The sequence below is a fragment of the Oryx dammah genome, unplaced genomic scaffold, assembly GCF_014754425.2.
Source record: "Oryx dammah isolate SB20612 unplaced genomic scaffold, SCBI_Odam_1.1 HiC_scaffold_2, whole genome shotgun sequence".
Taxonomy (NCBI): Eukaryota; Metazoa; Chordata; class Mammalia; order Artiodactyla; family Bovidae; genus Oryx; species Oryx dammah.
In genome coordinates, this window is record NW_024070186.1 from 176,028,016 (window position 1) to 176,047,765 (window position 19,750).

General features: G+C 42.8%; 1 protein-coding gene across 1 annotated transcript; it reads left to right on the forward strand.

Annotated features, from left to right (window-relative positions):
• The first annotated feature begins 3,459 nt into the window (after positions 1 to 3,459).
• Positions 3,460 to 19,333, forward strand: LDAF1 (lipid droplet assembly factor 1). Its single transcript, XM_040257617.1, has 5 exons — positions 3,460 to 3,605; positions 6,445 to 6,638; positions 14,987 to 15,155; positions 16,812 to 16,950; positions 18,433 to 19,333. Exons 2-5 carry the CDS (start codon positions 6,543 to 6,545, stop codon positions 18,512 to 18,514), a joined length of 486 nt encoding a protein of 161 aa, XP_040113551.1. The 5' UTR covers positions 3,460 to 3,605; positions 6,445 to 6,542; the 3' UTR covers positions 18,515 to 19,333.
• Positions 19,334 to 19,750: the final 417 nt, after the last annotated feature.

Genomic DNA, 19,750 nt, shown 5'->3' on the forward strand with positions numbered 1-19,750 from the left:
TTTTCATTCAATTCCCCCCCAAACTCCATGATGCTACCATTTTATGATTGATGAAACAAACACTGAGAAAGATATATAACTTATCCAAGTTGCCAGGACTCGCAAGTAGTGCTGACACAATTTGAACCCAGTCCTTATGACTCTAGAGTTCAGTGTTCTTTCCATAAAGTACTTGCCCAGAGCACAAACATTTCTAGATCTTACGATGAGCATTATATAGTACCAAGTACTTCTACTTCTCCTTCTTCTTACTTCTTCCTCAAAGTTTGGCTTTCCATACTTAGAAAATAACCTTGAGGCTCCTCATTCCTTACACTTGCATTCTCTACCATAAAGTATACATAACAGCTTCAAATAGTGTTTAGAATAAATGAGCCACTGACAGGGTTTGAGACTTTAGACATAAATGGGGTTATTACTAAGTCTCCTATAAAAGGATATGAAACTCCATGTTGCACAAAAAAAAAAACCCCAGCAGCTGTAATCCAACAAAGTAAAGTGCTTTAGAAAGGGCCTGGTAGGGCACCCATGAACCTCATGACCTTGTGGGTGCATGGAGACTTATTACTAAGTTTCCTATAAAAGGATATGAAACTCCATGTCTCACAAAAAAAACCCAGCAGCTGTAATCCAACAAAGTAAAGTGCTTTAGAAAGGGCCTGGTAGGACACCCATGAACCCCATGACCTTGTGTGTGTGTGTGTGCTTTAAATTTTAAATTTAAATTTTTAAGCACACCTTAAATTTTGTGTGCTTTAAGGCTGTAAGTCTATGTGTATAAAAAACATCAAAGTAATAATCATAGCTTTCATTTATTGATATATATCAGCTGCTGGCACTGTGGTAAGCACTTAATGAGCATCATGTTTCCAAATCTTCTCAACAATTTGAGAAGATAAATACAATTATCCCAAGTTTTATAACTTGAGGAAACTGAGAAACAGGGAGGTTAAGTAATTTGCATAGCCACTCAGCTAGGTCAATGGCAAAGTTGGAACTTGACTGTGGTATCTGCTCCATAGTTTTAACCAAAAGCCTACATGTAGTCTGAAGAAAGATAGAAAATAAATAAAATATCTGCCAAAGAGAATGAAAATTCCATCACCTCTCCTCTAACCCAGACCACCTCACTAGCACCAGAATTGTTTGCTGACTTAATCTGCTGTTCAGTAATTTCCAAGTGAGGATGCAGGCCTCAAATCCCTTAACTTTAAGCATATAGGGTTGCCAGATAAAATACAGGATGCCCATACATACTCATATGAAAAAGTTATCTGTTGCTCACCTGAAATTCAAACTGAACTGGGTGTCCTATATTTTTATTTGTTAAATCTGGCAATATGGGAGAAGAGGTCAGCTCGGTTCTAGGTTATCTTCATCTTTGTTAACAGTTTAGAGTCTCAATCTATTGCCAGAATTTTTCACATATTTCTAATTCAGGGTCCAGTGCTTCTGGCAGATCTTTACTGAGGCTGAAAATAGTTCTTAGCCAGGGTAAGTAACTGTGGAAAGGTGTAGAAGAAGCTGCACGTGGATTTATTTTATTGATCCATAACACAGCAAGAGCCAAGTCCTTGTGTTGCAAATAGATGCTAAGATTCCCACCATCGGGGAATTTATAGTGTTGTACAGGAGTCAGCCAACACACAAGGAAAAGCAAAATCTGTCTGGGCAAAAATGGGAGTGGAAGGAATTAGAAGATTCACAGAGTCACCCCTAGATGGCATCCTTGAACAAAATTTCCAATGGAGGCCCGACTTCAGCTTTCCAAAGCAACACCCACCAGGGAAGGAGGGGTTCAGTTATGTTCTAAAGGAAAAACCCCTCCAAAATAATAATAATAATAAATAACCAACCCTTTCCTGGGTGGGGCAACCATCACATCTCAGCTGAACAAAAGGCATGAAACCAGACAGAACTGCCTGAATTGTAAAAATTTAGGGACACATCTGTTGGTCCTCCTATCTTCACCACTAGCTTCTCCCTTTCTTGGCTCTTGCAGAGTTAGGAGTTAGAGCAGGACCCTTTAGCTTATTATCATTATATACCCTAAGCTTATTTCTCAATCCACTAGCCTGATTATTTCTAGAAATATTAGTTGGTAGAAATAATACATCTTTGATGGATGGGCAAAATCAGTGAAAGAAGTAAAAACTGTATCACCTATTTGAAGTTGTGAATAGAGTAAATCTTTAAAGTTCTCATCAGAAGAAAAAAATTCTGTCACTGTATATGGTGACAGATGTTAACTATGCTCATTGTGATGATTATTTTGCAATATAAACAAATATCGAATCATTCATACACCTGAAACTAATACTTATATGTCATATGTTATATGCTAACTATACTGCAATAAAAAAAAGAAAAAAGAAAAAAAAGAAACCAAATAACCTTGAAAAAACATAGGTTAAAAAAGGCACAATACATTAAATATTTCTGGGCTCCTCCCATGTTCCTGATAGGTGCTAAGTTCTTTACAGCCATTATTGCACCAGTCCTCACTACAACCCTGTGATTGCTTTTCTCTTTCTTCAAGAGCTATTTCCCAGGTGGCTATTGACCCAAGTCACAGATGAAAGTAGATCAATACATGTCCCCAGATGGACAGAACCTGAGAACTGCGCAGTGGCGGACCGATTTCTCAAGTCTATCCTTCTCTCTATTTTACAGATGAAGTGGTCGCAGAGAGGTAACTCTTCCATGGCCTCATAGTAAGAGTCTGACTTGGGACCAGAGTCTAGCATTGTTGGGCCCCGGTTCACTGTCTTCACCGATATGTTCTATGGCAGTAGTTCTCAACCTAGACAACTGTGCAGGGAACATTTGCTCATGTTTGGTGACATTTTTGGTTGTTTGCAGGGAAGGAAAGTACTACTGGCATCTAGTGGTTGGAGGTCAGGCATGCTGCTAAACATCCTACAATGCATAGGACAGTCCCCTCAACACAGAACTTTTCTGCCCAAAATGTCAACGGCGCTGTCCCTTGAAAAACCCTGCTATAGGGCTGGATTTCAGGTCAGGGAACATGCATTCTGGCTCTGGATTAGACGTTTTTATGTATAAAATGGAGATACTAATCTAACAGAGTTTTTAAGGATCTCTTTGGCTCATGATGTTTGCATTTGAGAAGTAGTGGTCAAAACCTTCCAGTAAAGGAATCGGCTCATCACTTGTCTGTCCTGAGCTCCAGAGATGCTTCCAGAAGAGGTAACTCAGGGTATTTAGGCAGAAGCCCTAAGACCCTGTGAAAACCCATTCATACCTGCCAGTTCACCTGTCTCAGAGATGGCCGGGGCACCCTCACCACAAGCCAAGAGTGTAGGAACGGCAACTCTCTCTGAGCCTTAGTTTCCTCACGTGCTCCTCGCTCGGGTTTCTCCCGGAAGCTGCAAAATACTGAAGGAGGCAGCCCTGGGAGAGCGGCAGGAGGCTGGAGCCGAGCGAAGGGGAGGGGCGGGGAAAGGAAGGGGAAGAGCGGGGCGGGGCTACGCGGCGGAGGTGGGTAGGGGCTGGGGCGCAGGCGAGGGCGGAGGCTCACGCGCCGACCCCGCGGCTCCGTCAGATCTCCTTTGCTCCTCCTGTACCGCGGCCCCGGGGACCAGGTGAGAACTCGGGCTTGGGGAACCGAGGGCCCCGGCTGGCTAGACCCCTGGGCCGGGCTGGACAAATGGAGGAGCACGGGGGAGGTGGGTTGAAAGGGGAGTCGGTGACATACACACACACACACACACACACACACACACACGCACGCACGGAGTCCCATCCTTCCCAGCCGCTGCGAGACACACACACACACACACACACACACCCCCCTACTACTAAGGGAGGTCTCATCCCTCCCCAGCCCCTGCGACACACACAACACACGCACTCCTACACCTGCTACTGCTTCCGGTAAAGGGTTGCCACCCCTATCCAACCCCGAAGACCCCTCTCTTTCTTGGGAAACCTGGTTGGGAAGTCCCCATCATCAAAAAATGGATGCCCTCATCCCTATGGGGTCTCCCTGCCCCGTCACTGCAGGAGGTACCAAAGGTGGATTCTCCTCCCCAAATTAATGACGGGGTACTCGGTGCGACTTCTCTCCATCTCGGCTGGAACGTTCAGGGTTTCCGTTTGTCCCGGGGCGGGTGGGCGAGGAAGAGACAGGGGCTTTTAGCGGGTGGGCCGTGGAAGGGAAAGGGCGGGTTGGCTTGTGTTGTCCTGGCTCAGCCCGGAAGGCCTGGAGAAGGCAGAAGGCGGGGAACTGTGCGCTGCGTCGGATTAAGGGGTTGCCCCCTTCCCTCCTCCTGAAACCTGTCTTTGCTTGAGGAGGCCCCTCCGAGGAGGAGGAGGAGTGAGTGACTAGGGGGGCTGGGGATTGGTGGCCAGCTGATTGCATTTTACAGCTATGGCCAATGGCTTTCTACCCACGCTATCCACATTGAACTTCCCAAACCGGTCCGGATGGCCCCTAGGTTTCCAAGGCCCTGGGAACCAGTGACGGGAGCTGGGCTTGTTCCTGCCCGTTGCAGATTTGAGATTAGGGGAGTTGAGTGCTGGGAACATGGCCAATTCTAATCTGTGCCAGCTGCAGCTTCAGAGACAGAAGATAGGGATGAAGGGTCTAGTCCTGTCCAGTCCAGGGGATTCCTGTTTCACAAAAGGGATTGTAGCAGAGAATCTCTAGCTGGGTGATTAAAAATGTGCTTTAATTTGCTACTAGACCCTATTGGAGAAGGAAATGGCAGCCTACTCCAGTCTTCTTGCTTGGAGAATCCCATGGACAGAGGAGCCTGGCGGGCTGCAGTCCATGGGGTTGCAAAGAATCGGACATGACTTAGCAACTAAACAACAACAACAGACCCTATCGATATTAGGAGATGTGTCATCCCTGGTGCCTCTGTGGTGAAGAATCTGCCTGGAATGCTGGAGACTATCCACACTGAACTTCCCAAACCGGTCCGGATGGCCCCTAGGTTTCCAAGGCCTTGGGAACCAGTGACGGTAGCTGGGCTTGTTCCTGCCTGTTGCAGATTTGAGATTAGGAGAGTTGAATCCCTAGGTTAAGAAGATCCCCTGGAGAAGAACTCCAGTTTTCTTGCCTGGGAAATCCCATGGACAGAGAAGCCTGGCAGGCTACAGTCCATGGGGTCCCAAGATTCCACATGACTTACCAATTAAACCACCATCATCACTTCCCATCTCACATAATTACCATGTGGGATGTTGAGTATGGTAAATAAATATGAACGTTTCTCGGTTAATTTTGTCCACTGTGATAGAATCTTTTAGCATTTGTGCTATAGCTCAGGAGATAAGTTGTAAGGGATAATGGAAAAGATATCTCTGTGTCCAGCCCAGCCTTACAGTGTTGTTCTGGAAAATATAAAATAATAAAGTATTTGTTTATATAAAAATTAAAAAGGGTTTAAAAATAGATATATAATTTAACAAACAGCTTTTATTATTGGGACCGTCCTGGAAATTCCAGGCCATTGAGTCACAGAGTATGATTGTAGCAAAGTTTGTCCCTCTCTTGTTATGGAAATGAGACTTACAAGTAAATAGAGAGTAATTTATGGCACAATGTAATTGGGAGCCAGCCTATTTAGTGTGGGTAGTAAATAAAGAAATTGGCCACGGTCATATGTTTGAGAAGGCTTTCTGGCAAAAAAAAAAAGGCAGTGGGACTCGAAATAGTGTCTTCAGCCTTACTTTCTTCTGTATTCTTTTCAGCATTTTATCAGGCTAAAAAAATAAACATAAGCTCTCAGAGATGATACCATTAACATTTTATTATATGTGCATCTAGATCTTTTATTTTACTGTGGATATATGTATATTATGGATATATACATAAAATGTAGTAATCGGTATTTTATAATTTTTTTACATCATAGACATATTTTCATTAAATAAGTATCAACATCATCTTAATGTCTATACAATACTCCATTGTATGCTGCTGCTGCTGCTGCTAAGTCGCTTCAGTCGTGTCCGACTCTGTGCGACCCCATAGACGGTAGCCTACCAGGCTCCCCTGTTCCTGGGATTCTCCAGGCAAGAACATTGGAGTGGGTTGCCATTTCCTTCTCCAGTGCAGGAAAGTGAAAAGTGAAAGTGAAGTCGCTCAGTCGTGTCCGACTCTTCGAGACCCCATGGACTGCAGCCTACCAGGCTCCTCCATCCATGGGATTTTTCAGGCAAGAGTACTGGAGTGGGGTGCCATTGCCTTCTCTGACTCCATTGTATGAATTTATCATTATTTAGCCTGGAAACTCAGGTTCCTGGAAAATAAATTTTGGGGTCAAGGTGTGTACAATTTGATATTTTGGTGGATACTGCCTGGTTACCCTTCATCTCTATGCCCATCATCAGTGTGTGAGGACAGTGGAAGCCCTCGTTGGGTCAACTGAGTGGAAGCCACTAATGGTTTAAGATACTTTTCATTTCCTCCAGTGACAAGAGACAAGGTGACATGAGAGATTTGACTGTGCCCTGCATTGAAGAGCTTCCTGGTGGAATTAATCCTTAAAGAGACTGAAGTGGGTTTCAGGATGGCAAAAGAGGAGCCCCCGAGTGCTTCAAAGGACTTACAGGAGCTGCAGAGGAAGCTGTCTTTGCTGATAGCATCTGTCCAGAGTAACTCAAAGGTCAGTTTCTAATCAGAGCACATAATGGAAAATTCCAAAATAACACTAGCTTAACGCCATAGAAAATTATTTCTCCCTTAAGTAGGAGAAATTTGGAGATAGGTCAGAATCTTTCTAACTCACCACCGTGTCATGTTTAAGTTGTGACCTTCAAACTCACTGACCAAGATGACTGCTAGAGTATCAGCCATTGAATCCACATTCTAGGCAGTAAGATGTTGTGGGGAGAAAAAGACTTGCAAGCCACCTCCAATTTAAGGAGACTTCCTAAAAGTCTCACATACACAGAACTTCCAGTTGCATCTCACAGACCAGAATTTAGTTTTCTGATCATCTTGTAGCAAGTATAATTCTTTAGCTGGAGATAGAGGCAACTCTCAGTCTGTGCCACAGATACCATCCTTTTGTTATAATTTTGACCTGTTACCCTAAAAATGAGAGACTACTAGAGTCCAGTGTTTCACTAGAAACCCAGTGTCTGATGTAAATATGACATAGAACACATGTGTGACTTAAAATTATTTAGGAACCACATTTTAAAAGTAAAAAAAAGCAGGTGAACTTAATTTTAATATTTTACTAAACCTGAGATATCTAAAATTATCATTTTAACATGTAATCATTATAAAAATATTAATCATAAAAGTTATTGAGATGTTTTATATTCTTTTTTTACTCAGTTTTTGAAATCAGTGTGTATTTTACACTTACAGCATATTTCCATTTGAACTAGCCACTTACCTAGTGCTCAGTAGCCATTCAATGGCAGTGAGACTTGAGACAGTATATTTTGGTTTTTTGAACTTATATATCTATTGTTTTCTTCCATGTCTTTCAGTATTTTTTCAAGAGGAAAAAAAACAGCTCTCAGAGATAATATTATTAACATGTTGTTGAATGTCCTTCTAGACTTTTTTCTATGCAATATACCCATAAAATACATATATGTATGTAACAAAGTGAGCTGGTTGATGATCTGATTTTTGTATTCGATGCCACAGTTCCACTAGGATCTCTTTGAGGACCCATGCCTTTGTAGTCTAGAGCAGTATACTCTATAGGGATCTTTTCTGAACTCATCCCAAAATGCCTCTGGCACTCTGCATTTAGCAAGCTATTTTTAGATGAGACAAGTAAGTTTCTAGTCAGCAGGCTGAGATTCTTGTTACTAACGTTAGTGAGAAAGGTACTCATACTCATCTACATTTTCAGTTGATTCTCATTATCTGTGTTCTGTTGACTCACCTCAGACACTGAACCATTCCAATTGCATCTCACAGACTGGTTGAACCATTGCTCAAATGGGAAATAGGTTCTGGCAAACTTCTGGTGCCAACATTTTCATCAGCCAATAAAACCATAACCTGTTTTGTGTGTCTTTGTTTAAAGGGACCTTTATCCTATGCATACTGTTGATTTATTAAGGTTGAACTCCAGGCCAACAGCCTATACTATATAGGCAGCTGTATCTCTTGCCTGAATGAAGTTTGTCTGGTATTTGCCTTTTCTCTATAAGGCACATCACAGCCTTCTTATTCCTAGGAATACAAGCCAGTACTGCTACACATTTTAAATGGGAAAATCACCACCAACGACAAAAGAAACTCGTAAAAATGCAGAAAGAGGTGGCAGTAAATATACCATGAAAAGGACAGTTGTGTAAAGAGCGGAAACAAGAAGGCAGAGTGTTAACCTAGTTTGACCTCAGATGGGAGCATGTGCCTCAGGCGGTTCAAGTTTTTCACTGCTGTGTGCATGCCCATGAAAGCACCTTAAAGTGTTGATTTTGGGGTTACAGATCAATTTTAGTGATAGGCAAGTTCACAGATAAGGATTCTGCAAATAATAGGAATTGACTGTACATTAATTAACCATGGTTGAGCACTTGCTATATGCCAGGCACTGTGCTAGGCACTTGGCATGTCTTAACTTATTTAATATTCACATCTACCTTCTAAGGTAGGCATTTCAAAGCATATGAACTCTGACTTCTTGACATTTCTTCATTTTTTCACCTTAGATCTTCAGCCATGGTCAGTGGAGTGGGTTTGGACTAGATAACTTCCAGGGCAATCGACTCCCAGAATGAGGGATGGGTCATCCATCAGTTGGCTCAGCCTTGATGTTCTTCAGATAGTCCTGAGGTAGAGTAGTTCCTGTTAAAATTTTAAATTATATTAATTGAATTAATTAGTATTAATTGTGTTTACTAAATAGAGTAATATTGGCAGACAACGGAAGGGAAATCACCTGTAAACCCATCACTGATAAATCCAGTGGTGGTATTATCGTTGTTTTTATTATTATTAGGCCTCTTCAGTATGTAATTTTTAGATACAGTGTTTTTAATTATGGCAGATGTAGTTCTATAGTTTTGTTTGATATTGTATATAGGTGTTTTTCCAGATTAAAGCATAGGTCTTCCTACCAGTTGCTTTTTTTTGTAGTAGAAACTTCCCTCAGATTGATATACCATAATTTACATAGTCATCCCCTTGCTTCAGTGATATTTAGGTGATTTCTTTGTCCTAAGTAATTTATATCCTTAGAGTTCATAAGCCCTTTGAGTTCCAGATAAGAATAGATGGTTTCCAGATTGAGTGTTTGTGAAACAACTCCATCATCTCTTTTAGGAAACCTCTTGAACATAAAGTCTTAATGTCTTACTGTTGGGCTGACAGAGTCAGAAACCTGCCCAAAATAGCTTAAACAAACAAACAAACAGTGGAACCTGCCAGAACTTTGGGGAAATGTAATCCTGTCCCAGAAGCCAAAGGCAAGAAGTAGCAGGGCAGAGCCTCAGGAGGGGTCACTGGGGTCAGAAGTAACTCTCAGTACCCTCTCTTGAACCATATTGCTCCTCATTATAACTTCTCCTTGTGTATCAGCTTCATTCTTCTCTCTCTGCAGCCTGGCTTCCTTTGCTGTTCTCTTCACTTGGGCAGACACACCTGCCCAAGATGGTACCTTTAACTCCTCATGTTTCCTCCAGTTCCCAGCTGAAGCCCTCTGTGGAACTTCGTCTTGAGAGTGCTTGACTCCTAGGAGCAAGAATCTGCTTGACCAAGTCACCTATAACCAGGGAGATGGCAGCTGGGCTGGGACTTCTCATTTCATGGGTATAAACATGGCTTCAGGGGTATGCCCCTGCTGTGAGAGGGGGCAGTTTTCAGAGAGGAGAGAAGAGAGAGCGAGCATGGGCTAGGCAGATACCGTTCCCCGACCCCACCCTGTCAGTGCTGTCTCCATGTGGATTACCTGTGACAAAATAGTCTTGCTCTCATGCTGGCCCTTTCCTTCCACAAAGGATGTTTTTGAATTACCTCCTTTGCACCTGGGTCCCAATCCTGAATTATAGGACCATAATCTAGAAGAAACTATCACATAGAACCTTGGATTTGTCATTACCAGTGATTTTAAATAATCCTGATCCCTCTGCCCTCCAGAGCTCTTCTGGTAGCAAAGGACAGTGGATACTGATTATTTTTTTTTGTTCTCAGACCAGGGAAGTAGCCTGTCTTCTAAATAGTTCCAGGTGGAGGCTTTATGTCCTTAAACACTGGCCACATTGTCCCTACTTTGGAACCTCCCATACTCATGTGTGCATTTTAAAATAAGTCATCTTTGTCCGACCTTGGGCTAGTTGCTCGGGCTCACTGACTCTACATCTCATCTCCTTTAAAATAAGCAGTACCAGGCGCATAGATTTGTTGTGAGGATGATCTCAGATGCTATTTGAGAAGGCCTTAACACAGAGTCTGGCACTTAATGGTGCCAGTCTGTTCCAACTTTGCATTCCTGGGTTATTCAGCACTGCACCATGCCTGTAAAATCTTGATTAGAATACCTGGATCTATTTCAGGGTAGGGATGGAAAATGTTCCTGAGTGATAAGCTCTTCCACTTTCTGTCCTTCCATTGTGTCACCCTGTGTTGCCTGGAAGAATGAAAAGTTAATTGCTATATTCTAATTCCCAAATTTAAGTAATGTTAAATTTTCCCTTGTTATCTATCTCGTAGCATTGTAGACAGAAATAGGAAGTTTATTGAAGGTCCTTAAAATAGTACTTGGCACTTGAGTATTTAATGAATGTTCTCTATTATTACTAGGCATAAATGAATCATATCTTCCCCTTCTGAGACAGACTGTCAGAGCAGGGCCATTCTCCCTAAGGGAAGACAATTGCTGGGCTTAATTGTGTGCATCTCAAATTGGTGTCTCTGCATATCTGAATGACTTTATATTTTTTGGTTGTAGGTCCCAGATTTAGAAGAGGTTAAGAAAAACTTAGATTTCTTTAAGGACTGTAAGTAGTCCCTTCCTGCATGTCTCCTCTTGGATCCCCATGCCAGATGGTCCTGTTGATTTTTCATTTTTCATTCCTCTTTCATACAGCATCTCCTCCTCCTCTGCCATCAACCTAGTTTTGGCCATCATTATCTCTTGCTAGTTTCCCTGCAAATCTTCCTTGTTGCCTCTTCCACAGGACTGCCAGGTTCATCTTTTTAAAAAAATTTTTCCTTTGAATCTAAAAAAAATGGTACATATGAACTTGTTTGCAGGGCAGGGATAGAAATGCAGACATAGAGAATGGATGTGGCCATGCAGGATGGGGAGAGTGGGACAAACTGAGAGAGTAGCGTTGACATATATATGCTCAGTCAGTTCAGTCGCTCAGTCGTGTCCGACTGTTTGCAACACCATGGACTGCAGCACGCCAGTCTTCCCTGTCCATCACCAACTCCCAGAGCCTACTCAAACTCACATCCATTGCATCGGTGATGTCATCCAACCATCTCATCCTGTGTCATCCCCTTCTCCCGCCTTCAGTCTTTCCCAGCATCAAGGTCTTTTTCAGTGCGTCAGTTCTTCGCATCAGGTGGCCAAAGTATTGGAGTTTCAGCTTCAACATCAATCCTTCCAATGAATATTCAGGACTCATTTCCTTTAGGATGGACTGGTTGGATCTATACGCTACGACGTGTAAAATCATGTTGGATATATATGTTACCATGTGTAAAATAGCTAGTGGGCAGCTGCTCTATAGCCCAGAAAGCTCAGCTCAGTGCTCTGTGATGACCTGGAGGAGTGGGATGGAAGAGTGGGAAGGAGGCTCGAGAGGGACCGGGGTGATTCATGTTGTTGTACAGTGGAAACTAGCACAACATTGTAAAGCAATTATATGTCAATAAAAAATATTGAAATGTTTACATTAGTCAAAAAATTATTCCTTTGGTTGTATGACAGTCTTGCCCCAAAGCCAGCAGTTTTCTTATTTTTTTCTAGATAAAGTTTGAGTGAGCACTTTCCAATATAAATAGGATGTGAGCCACATATATAGTTTAAAATTTTCAAGTAGTCATATTAAGAAACATAAAAAGAACTGTGTAAATTTAATTTTTAATAATATATTTTATATAACCCAATATAACAATATAATTTCAACATATAATCAATATTAAAAAATCATTGGTGAGATATCTTTTTAAACAAATTTTATTTATTTTTTAATTGGTGGAAAACTGTCTTACAAGTTTGTGTTTCTGCCATACAACAATGCAAATTGGTCATAATTATATATATATATAAATATATATATGTATACCTTCCCTCCTGAGCCTCCCTCACCTCCCCCCATCTCACCCTTCTAGGTCATGAAGCATTCTTTTTTAAATACACTCAGTGCACCTCTCAATTCACATGCTAATTTTCCATTGGAGACACTTGGTCTCTATTCAAATTTCATAAAATGTATAATTGAAAAACTATTTGAAACATTCCCAACTTATTTGAAATATAATTAACTGTTTTCAATGACTGAATCAAGTAGCAATTTTTAAATTTAGATTAAGAACCTAGTTTATTGGTCACACTAGCCGTGTATCAGGTGCTCAGGGCCACATGGGGCTACTGTACTGGACAGTCTGGGTATGAAGTCCTAAGCCTGGAATTCTGGTGTTCCAGCCTCATCTGCTCCTCCCCACTGTGACTGCTGGGTCTCTTGTTTATGAGGATCAGAGAGAACAGTTTATTCTGCCGGATGACATCTGGGGGTTTACTCAGGGTATCTGTGGATTAGAGCTGGAAAGCATCCAAGATCTGAGGCGGCTCGAAGGACTAGCCCCACTCCCGTGACCCCTCTGCCTCTCTCTCACCTCTAACAGCCCTAACCAGAAGATCTCACTGGGTTCTGATGCTGGAGTATCCACACAGTATTTCTAGCTCACAGGTTATTCCTGGCACAGTCAACCTCTGACAAGAGAAGCTGAATAGCAAAGTCTTAGATAGCTTTTGTCAGAAAGGAGTAGCTGGAGGCGGTGTAACCAGTGTACATTATGCCATTTTGTGGCCGGGCAGGAAGTAAAGTTTGTCAATACTGAAGCCCCAAGACCGATAGCTGTGGCTTCTTGAGACAGCCTTTTCTAGTTAAACAGAGTGAGTCCTGTGCTTTACAGCCTTTTCTAGTTAAACAGAGTGAGTCTTGTGCTTTTTTGTCATCAGCTTGAACTACAGAACCCTCATGCCTTCCAGCTTGCCTCCAACTTCCTGCATTTGAATCACTTGAGTGAACAAGTCGTTTAGGAGCATGTGTTCTGATTAGTGGCACCCATGATTACTGTAGCTTGAATTATGTCTTCAATTTACCTGCTGGCCTACACGGGGCCCCTTGATGGGGAAGAGTTCTGGAATGATGGAGGCTTTCAAGGGAATGGGAACTAGCCTGCCAGCACTTAGGAGAGAGATGGCATGGAGCCTAAGAAGATGAGGGAAGCCTGTCCTTATGAGGGTGCTGTAAGAGCAGATTAGCTAAGGTGGAGTGGTCAGGCTGTCTTGCCCCGTGTCCTCTCGCTCTTGCCCCATGTTTTGTAAATGATGATTATGTAACAGCTGAGATCACTTATAGCACTGCGCATGTGCCTCACAAGGTACTTGCTTGGCCATGGGCTACTTTTGTTCTCGAATCATATTTAAGCTCCACCTGGCAAGCCCTTGCGGCTGTGCTGTGTGGTGTTGTATTGGGGTGTGTGTCATGATGTGTTGTGATTATGTTATGCTATATCTGCTACCATGGCTCCTGTGCCAGCCTGGAGAGATAAACGTGTCTGCAGTTCCTATGGCTCTTCGAGTTTTCTCCCAGCTTCCCCGCTGTCTCCTTGCCTACCATGGGTTCAGCGAACACTGAGATACAGTGAGACAGATACCGAGGGCCTGCTCTGTATTAAAGCGGCCCTCCCCCACTGAACAAGCTCCAGAAACCCTTTTGCCTGGTGGAGGAAGATAACCTACCTATTAACACAGCATAAGCTCTCAGCAGTCATCAGGCTGTGGCTTGACTGGTATCAGGCTGATGACGTAACATTTTCTCCTAATGAAATGGCCGCCATTGCAAACATGTGACATCCAGAGGGAAAGATTTAACTTTGAATGCCTAGATTTTGCCACTTGGAAGCCGTGTGACTCTAGGTGAGTCATTTCATCCCCACTATTTCTCAAACTTTAATGTGTGTACAGATCACCTGGTGCTCTTTGTTAAAAAACAGAATCTGATTTGTCACATCTGGATTGGGGTCCAAGATACTGCATTTCTAACAAGCTTCCAGGAACTTCCCTGGCGGTCCAGTGGTTAAGACTTCACCTTCCAACGTAGGTGTGGGTTTGATCCCTGGGTGGGGGTCTAAGATCCCACATGCATCCTGGCCAAACTAAATACATAAAACGGAAGCAATATTGTAACAAATTCATTAAAGATTCCCCCCCACCAAAAAAAACCCCAAACAGGCTCCCAGGTGATGCCAAGTAGCCAGGACTTAAGCTCCCTCAGTAGCCTCAGCTGTGAAGTAAGCAGCCATTTGTACATATGTTGAAGTCAGTCGTCCGACTCTTTGCAACCCCATGGACTGTAGCTCTCCAGGTTCCTCTGTCCATGGAATTCACCAGGCAAGAATACTAGAGTGGGTTGCCATTCCCTTCTCCAGGGGATCTCCCCAACCCAGGGATCGAACCCCTGTCTCCCCGCATCATGGGCAGATTCTTTACCATCTGAGCCGCCACATCAGAGCATATGCTGAGTATGTCTTCTGAGAGGGTGTGTGTGAAGCAGTAGTGCCTGGGTCTTTCCTTCTTTCACAAGACTTGAGATTGGGTGGGCCCTCAAACTTACCCCTGTCCACAGCTGCCTTAAGTTGTTGCTGGGGCAGGTCATGTCTTGGGAGGATTATTATTGTTGACATCTTACCAGTGGGCCTTCCAACCTTATGACCTTGGCTTATACTTCTGCAGCTCGGGCAAATTCATCAACCTGGCATTCAGACATGGCTTTCACACCTGCTCTTCCGCTTTGTCTACAGGTGGTTTCCTTTATGAAGTCTCCAGTGGGTCAGTACCTGGACCGGCATCCTTTTCTGACCCTCACCTTGCTGGTATTTGTTGCTGTGTCAGCTGTTCCTGTCGGCTTCTTCCTGCTCCTCGTGGTGCTTACCTCCCTGGCTGCTTTTGTGGGAGTCATATTACTGGAAGGTATCCTACTCAGTTACTCACCCTCTTGGAAAATGACTCAGGGCACCTGCCACTGCTGTCAAATGTTGCTGTTCTTGTCAAAATCACATTAACCAAGGCAGCTTGTCAGAGTAGTTAAAACATGGACTCTGGAGTCTGTTAGAATCCCACCTCCCCCAGTGTGATTTTGGACACATAGTTTACTCTCTCTGAGCCTCAAATTCCTCATATGTAAGATAGGGATGTAATAATACTGTCTCAGAGGATTGTGAGGATTGAAGCCTACAGTTCTGTAAATAGCTTCTCCATGAATGCTAACTGTTGTCGTTAAACAGAGAAGCCGTTCACTCAGCAGTCATTGGGCATCTGTTGCATGCCAGGTGCCTTCCTGAGTATTGAGGGTCCCCCTTCACCTTTCCTCCTGAAGTCCCACGGCCTGTTGTCAGCTTCTCCCTGAGTTGCTAAAATTACCGATAAAGTAAATCTGATTGGCTCAGTTTGCCTTTTCAAACCAGATCACAATCCACAAAGAGATGTTTGCCATTTCTTTGTGGTGGTTAGCCATCCTTTGAACAATACTGATCTAGGATTTTGTGAATCTTTATGAAAAGGCAGCACATCTGCTTAGTTTCTCTACTTTCCTTCCTTTCCATGGTCCATCCCTGAAACTGTCACTGTGGAGGACCGGGTAGGCAATTTGACCACTTGTGAGGCAAGGGGAAGGAGGTCTGCCATGCAGCATTTGCCATGTCATTAATTCTACACTGGAAGGGGAAATCTGGCTATGAGGGAGGCAAGAGGAAGTGTGCTGAGCAGACAAAAACTACCACTGACTGTCACGTGTGTGATGGTTATTTAATTGTCATGCCATCACTTAGAGGTAGTTATTATATTCCTTTTACAGATGAGTGAAACTAGAACTCTAAGGAAGCCCAGGAATTCATACTATAAATCCTTAACTAGGGTCCAACTCAGTCAACTATAAAAAGCTGTGCTCTTTCTGTAGTACCTTTTACTATTTTTTCCCATATATCCCATATTACAAAAATGTATTTGCTCTGCACTTATTAGATGCTAACTCATTAATATTCCCATTAAAAATAATGATGGGTAAAATGATCATTCAGACCTTATGGTTACTGCATGATGGTTGCCAGGTGGGGTTGTAAAAGATGTAATCAAATGTTTAGATTTTACTTTACTTAGCCTGCATAGCCTTTATTTCCATAGGTTGTAGATAAGTGCAAATTATAGTATTTGTTAGGTACTTTGAAACATTGGACATAATTTACCATCCCTATTACTGCCTTGGCTAACTCCTTCTAGAGGATTCCACTGGGAGTCCATCCCTGACCTTGAGGGTGAGAGGGTTTCAAATTCAAATACCCATGGGCAAGGCAGATAGCAGAAGTGAGCAAAGCAGTCCAAGAATGATTCAGTTGGGTACAGTAGGGCCTGGAGGAAACTGGAAGGCCAGTCAGTTGGTGCCATGCAACAATGCTCATATGGGTATTGAGACTATTTCCCTTCTTAAGCAATGCCAGAAGTCTGGATTTTTATGGGAAATCTCTTCACTTAAAGCATCTGAATTAACTGTTGTTTTAAACCCATTGGTACAGGGTTTGGCATCTTCAGTCTGTTTTAGATGAATGATTCTTTTGACATGCTCTCCTCTAGGACTGGTCATCTCTGTGGGCGGCCTCTCACTGCTTTGTGTCCTCTGTGGCTTGGGCTTTGTGTCACTCATCATTTCAGGGACAATCATGGTGTCCTACATGGTAGTCTCCAGCCTGATCAACTACTGGTTTTCTCTCAGGTAAGTGCATGTCAGTGCAATAATTCAATCTTTACCATTTGGGGAGATTTTCACAAATAACACCCTAACCCTGGTCACATCACACTCAGTCTCCAAAGTTAGGAGGTGCCTAGTATCCTCACATCTCTTCTTATGGAGAAGGGAGGTTTCCTTCTCAATTGTTTTCTTTTTTTTAATTATCAGGTGAAGTGAAGTGAAGTCGCTCAGTCGTGTCCGACTCTTGGCGACCCCATGGACTGTAGCCTACCAGGCTTCTCTGTCCATGGGATTTTCCAGGCAATAGTGCTGGAGTGGATTGCCATTTCCTTCTCCAGGGGAGCTTCCCAACCCAGGGATCGAACCCGGGTCTCCCACATTGTAGACAGACGCTTTACCAAGAAGTAGTAAGGTAATAATGCTTTGGTGGCAAGTAATGAAAAACCTAAATAGATACTAGCTTAAACAAATAGGAATTTATTTTTATTGCATAGCAAAAAGCTGGAGATAGCTCAGTACTGGCACAGAGCCAACCCAGTGTCCTCAAGGTACCAGGGACCTTCTGCTTTTCTGTGTTACCCCATTGACCTGTCACCTCATGCCCACAGGAAAGCTGCTATGGCCCTGGCTCAACCAACCACATTCAAGGCAGGATGAAGGGAGAAATAAATGAGTCCTCCCTCACCAATTGAGTGTGACCTTTTTTATCAAGTAAATGAAATATTTCCCAGAACCTCCCGCTTTCTTACCCCAAATGACCTCATTGGCTGGAATTTTGGCAGATGGTCATTCTAAACTGGAAGGGAGGCTGGGAAATGGAGTACAAACCCACAAGGAAAAAAGCTTTAAGAATGTGTGTTGGTCAGCCAAGCTCTGGTGTGTGCCATAGTTCCCCACCATGTGGTATCAGTGTTAGGAAGGCTACTTGAAATTCAGAGAGAATCCATGGAGCCAGTTAAGTTAATATCAATAGTGTTACCTCCGCTCTCACTTTCCTCTGAAACCTATCATCACTGGGATGAAAAAAGACAGACCTAGTTCTCGCCCCCTACTACATCTCCCTCTGCTAATGATGTAAAGAAATAGTTAATTAGGATTTGGTGATAGCGTCTGAATCCCAGCTATGCCATTTTTTAGCTGTGTGATCTTGAACTAGCTATCCAACATCTCTGCTCTCAGTTTTCTTTCATGGGTTAAATAGGGCTACTCCTTGCTCTGCCTCTCTCACTGGATTGTTGTAAGGACACAAACAGTAATTGGAGAAAATGTAATATCCAAATTAGAACAGGGAGAAGGATCATAACCTCTACCCCTAACTCAGGCATTTTAACCTCTTGCATCCCCAGTTTCCTCATCTGTAAAGTTAGTGTAGCCCCAAGTCTGGTGTGGTTGCAAGAAGCAGCCAAAAATAAACCGACAAAGGATGTCATTTATTCAGTCGCGTACACTCAACATTGCTCTTTAAAGAGGCCTTAGAACTAATCATTTCTTCTTGTTACCAAACAGGCTGTTGCCACAACACAACTCCAGTGGTGACTGTCCGCCGGCCATGAAGTCTGCACACACCGAGGGGCTCTACCAGGAATGACCAGCTGAATGGAACCAAAGCTTTTATTCAAACACCTCTGGAACACTGCTGGATCATCTTTGCCGCTTAGGATTATGACTTAGACGGGACTGGGTAAACACTTCCTGGAGGTGTCCTCTAGCTTTTCCACTTATTTGTTGGGTCCTACAGTAGACAGTTTTGGAGATCTTGTTGCTCTGGGTCAGGTCCATCAGCTGACCCACCCTTACAAGGAGAATCAGCAGAGAATCCCATTGGCTTGGTGGCTCTTCAAGCCTCTCATCTCCTCCCCAGAGAGGCAGACCTGACTTTGGCAAGGTCCTGAGCTTCTACAGGCCAGTGACCTTATTGATTCCCAAAGGCTCAGATTTTGTATCTGAAGTCCAGTTTGGGTAATCATAGATTGTTTTTACTTTTTATTTCTTTTTAATGAGAACTGCTTATTCTTCACCCATTTGAAAAAAAAGGTAGGCGGAAAAATCCAAAACAGAACAAGTTCTTCTGTCTTATGAGCCTTTTATCAGAAAGATAAATAGCATTGTGGAATAATGACCTCTCAAAGTTAGAAAATAGAGGCCAATCTTATTGTTATGGCCAAGAGCTTTTTTTCTAAGTTTAAAGGTATCGTTTCCACCATTGAATACTGTTCAGTGATGTTACTATTTAAAATATTTGCACTTGACACTTTTGTATTGTATTAAGGAAGTTGTCTTGTTAAGCCATTTCTTCACAAAATCCTATGCAAATGCTAGACAACCACAAAAATTTTTTAAATCCTGTGGGGTTTCTATTTCAGTAGTTTATTTGCAATGGTATTTTATTAAATATTTATTTAGATGAGCTTTTTTTTTATCTTTATTTCAGAATTCTCTGTAGACATCATACCCATTCATTCCTTCTGTGTCAATTTAATGGCACATCCTAGGTAATAAGGCTTTTCTAGTTGCTAGTGGTAGACGCTCAACTCAAAATGGCTTTAAAAAATGGAAGTAGAGGGGGAAGAGATTCATTTCACTGAAATAAAAAGCCAAGAGGTGGGTCTTTAGGCACTGCTGGATCCAGGGTCTCAAGTGATAGCATTAAACATCTGCCTCTCTTCATCTCTCAGCACCATTTTCTCAGTCTTAAATGACTTTTACACAGTCCGTCCCCGTGTGGAGGTCCCGGCAGCTCTAATTTTATATCAGCCTCATAGTTAGCACTCCATATTGGGCAAAGAGGCTGCTCTTTTCCAATAGTACATTCAGATTTTCTGAG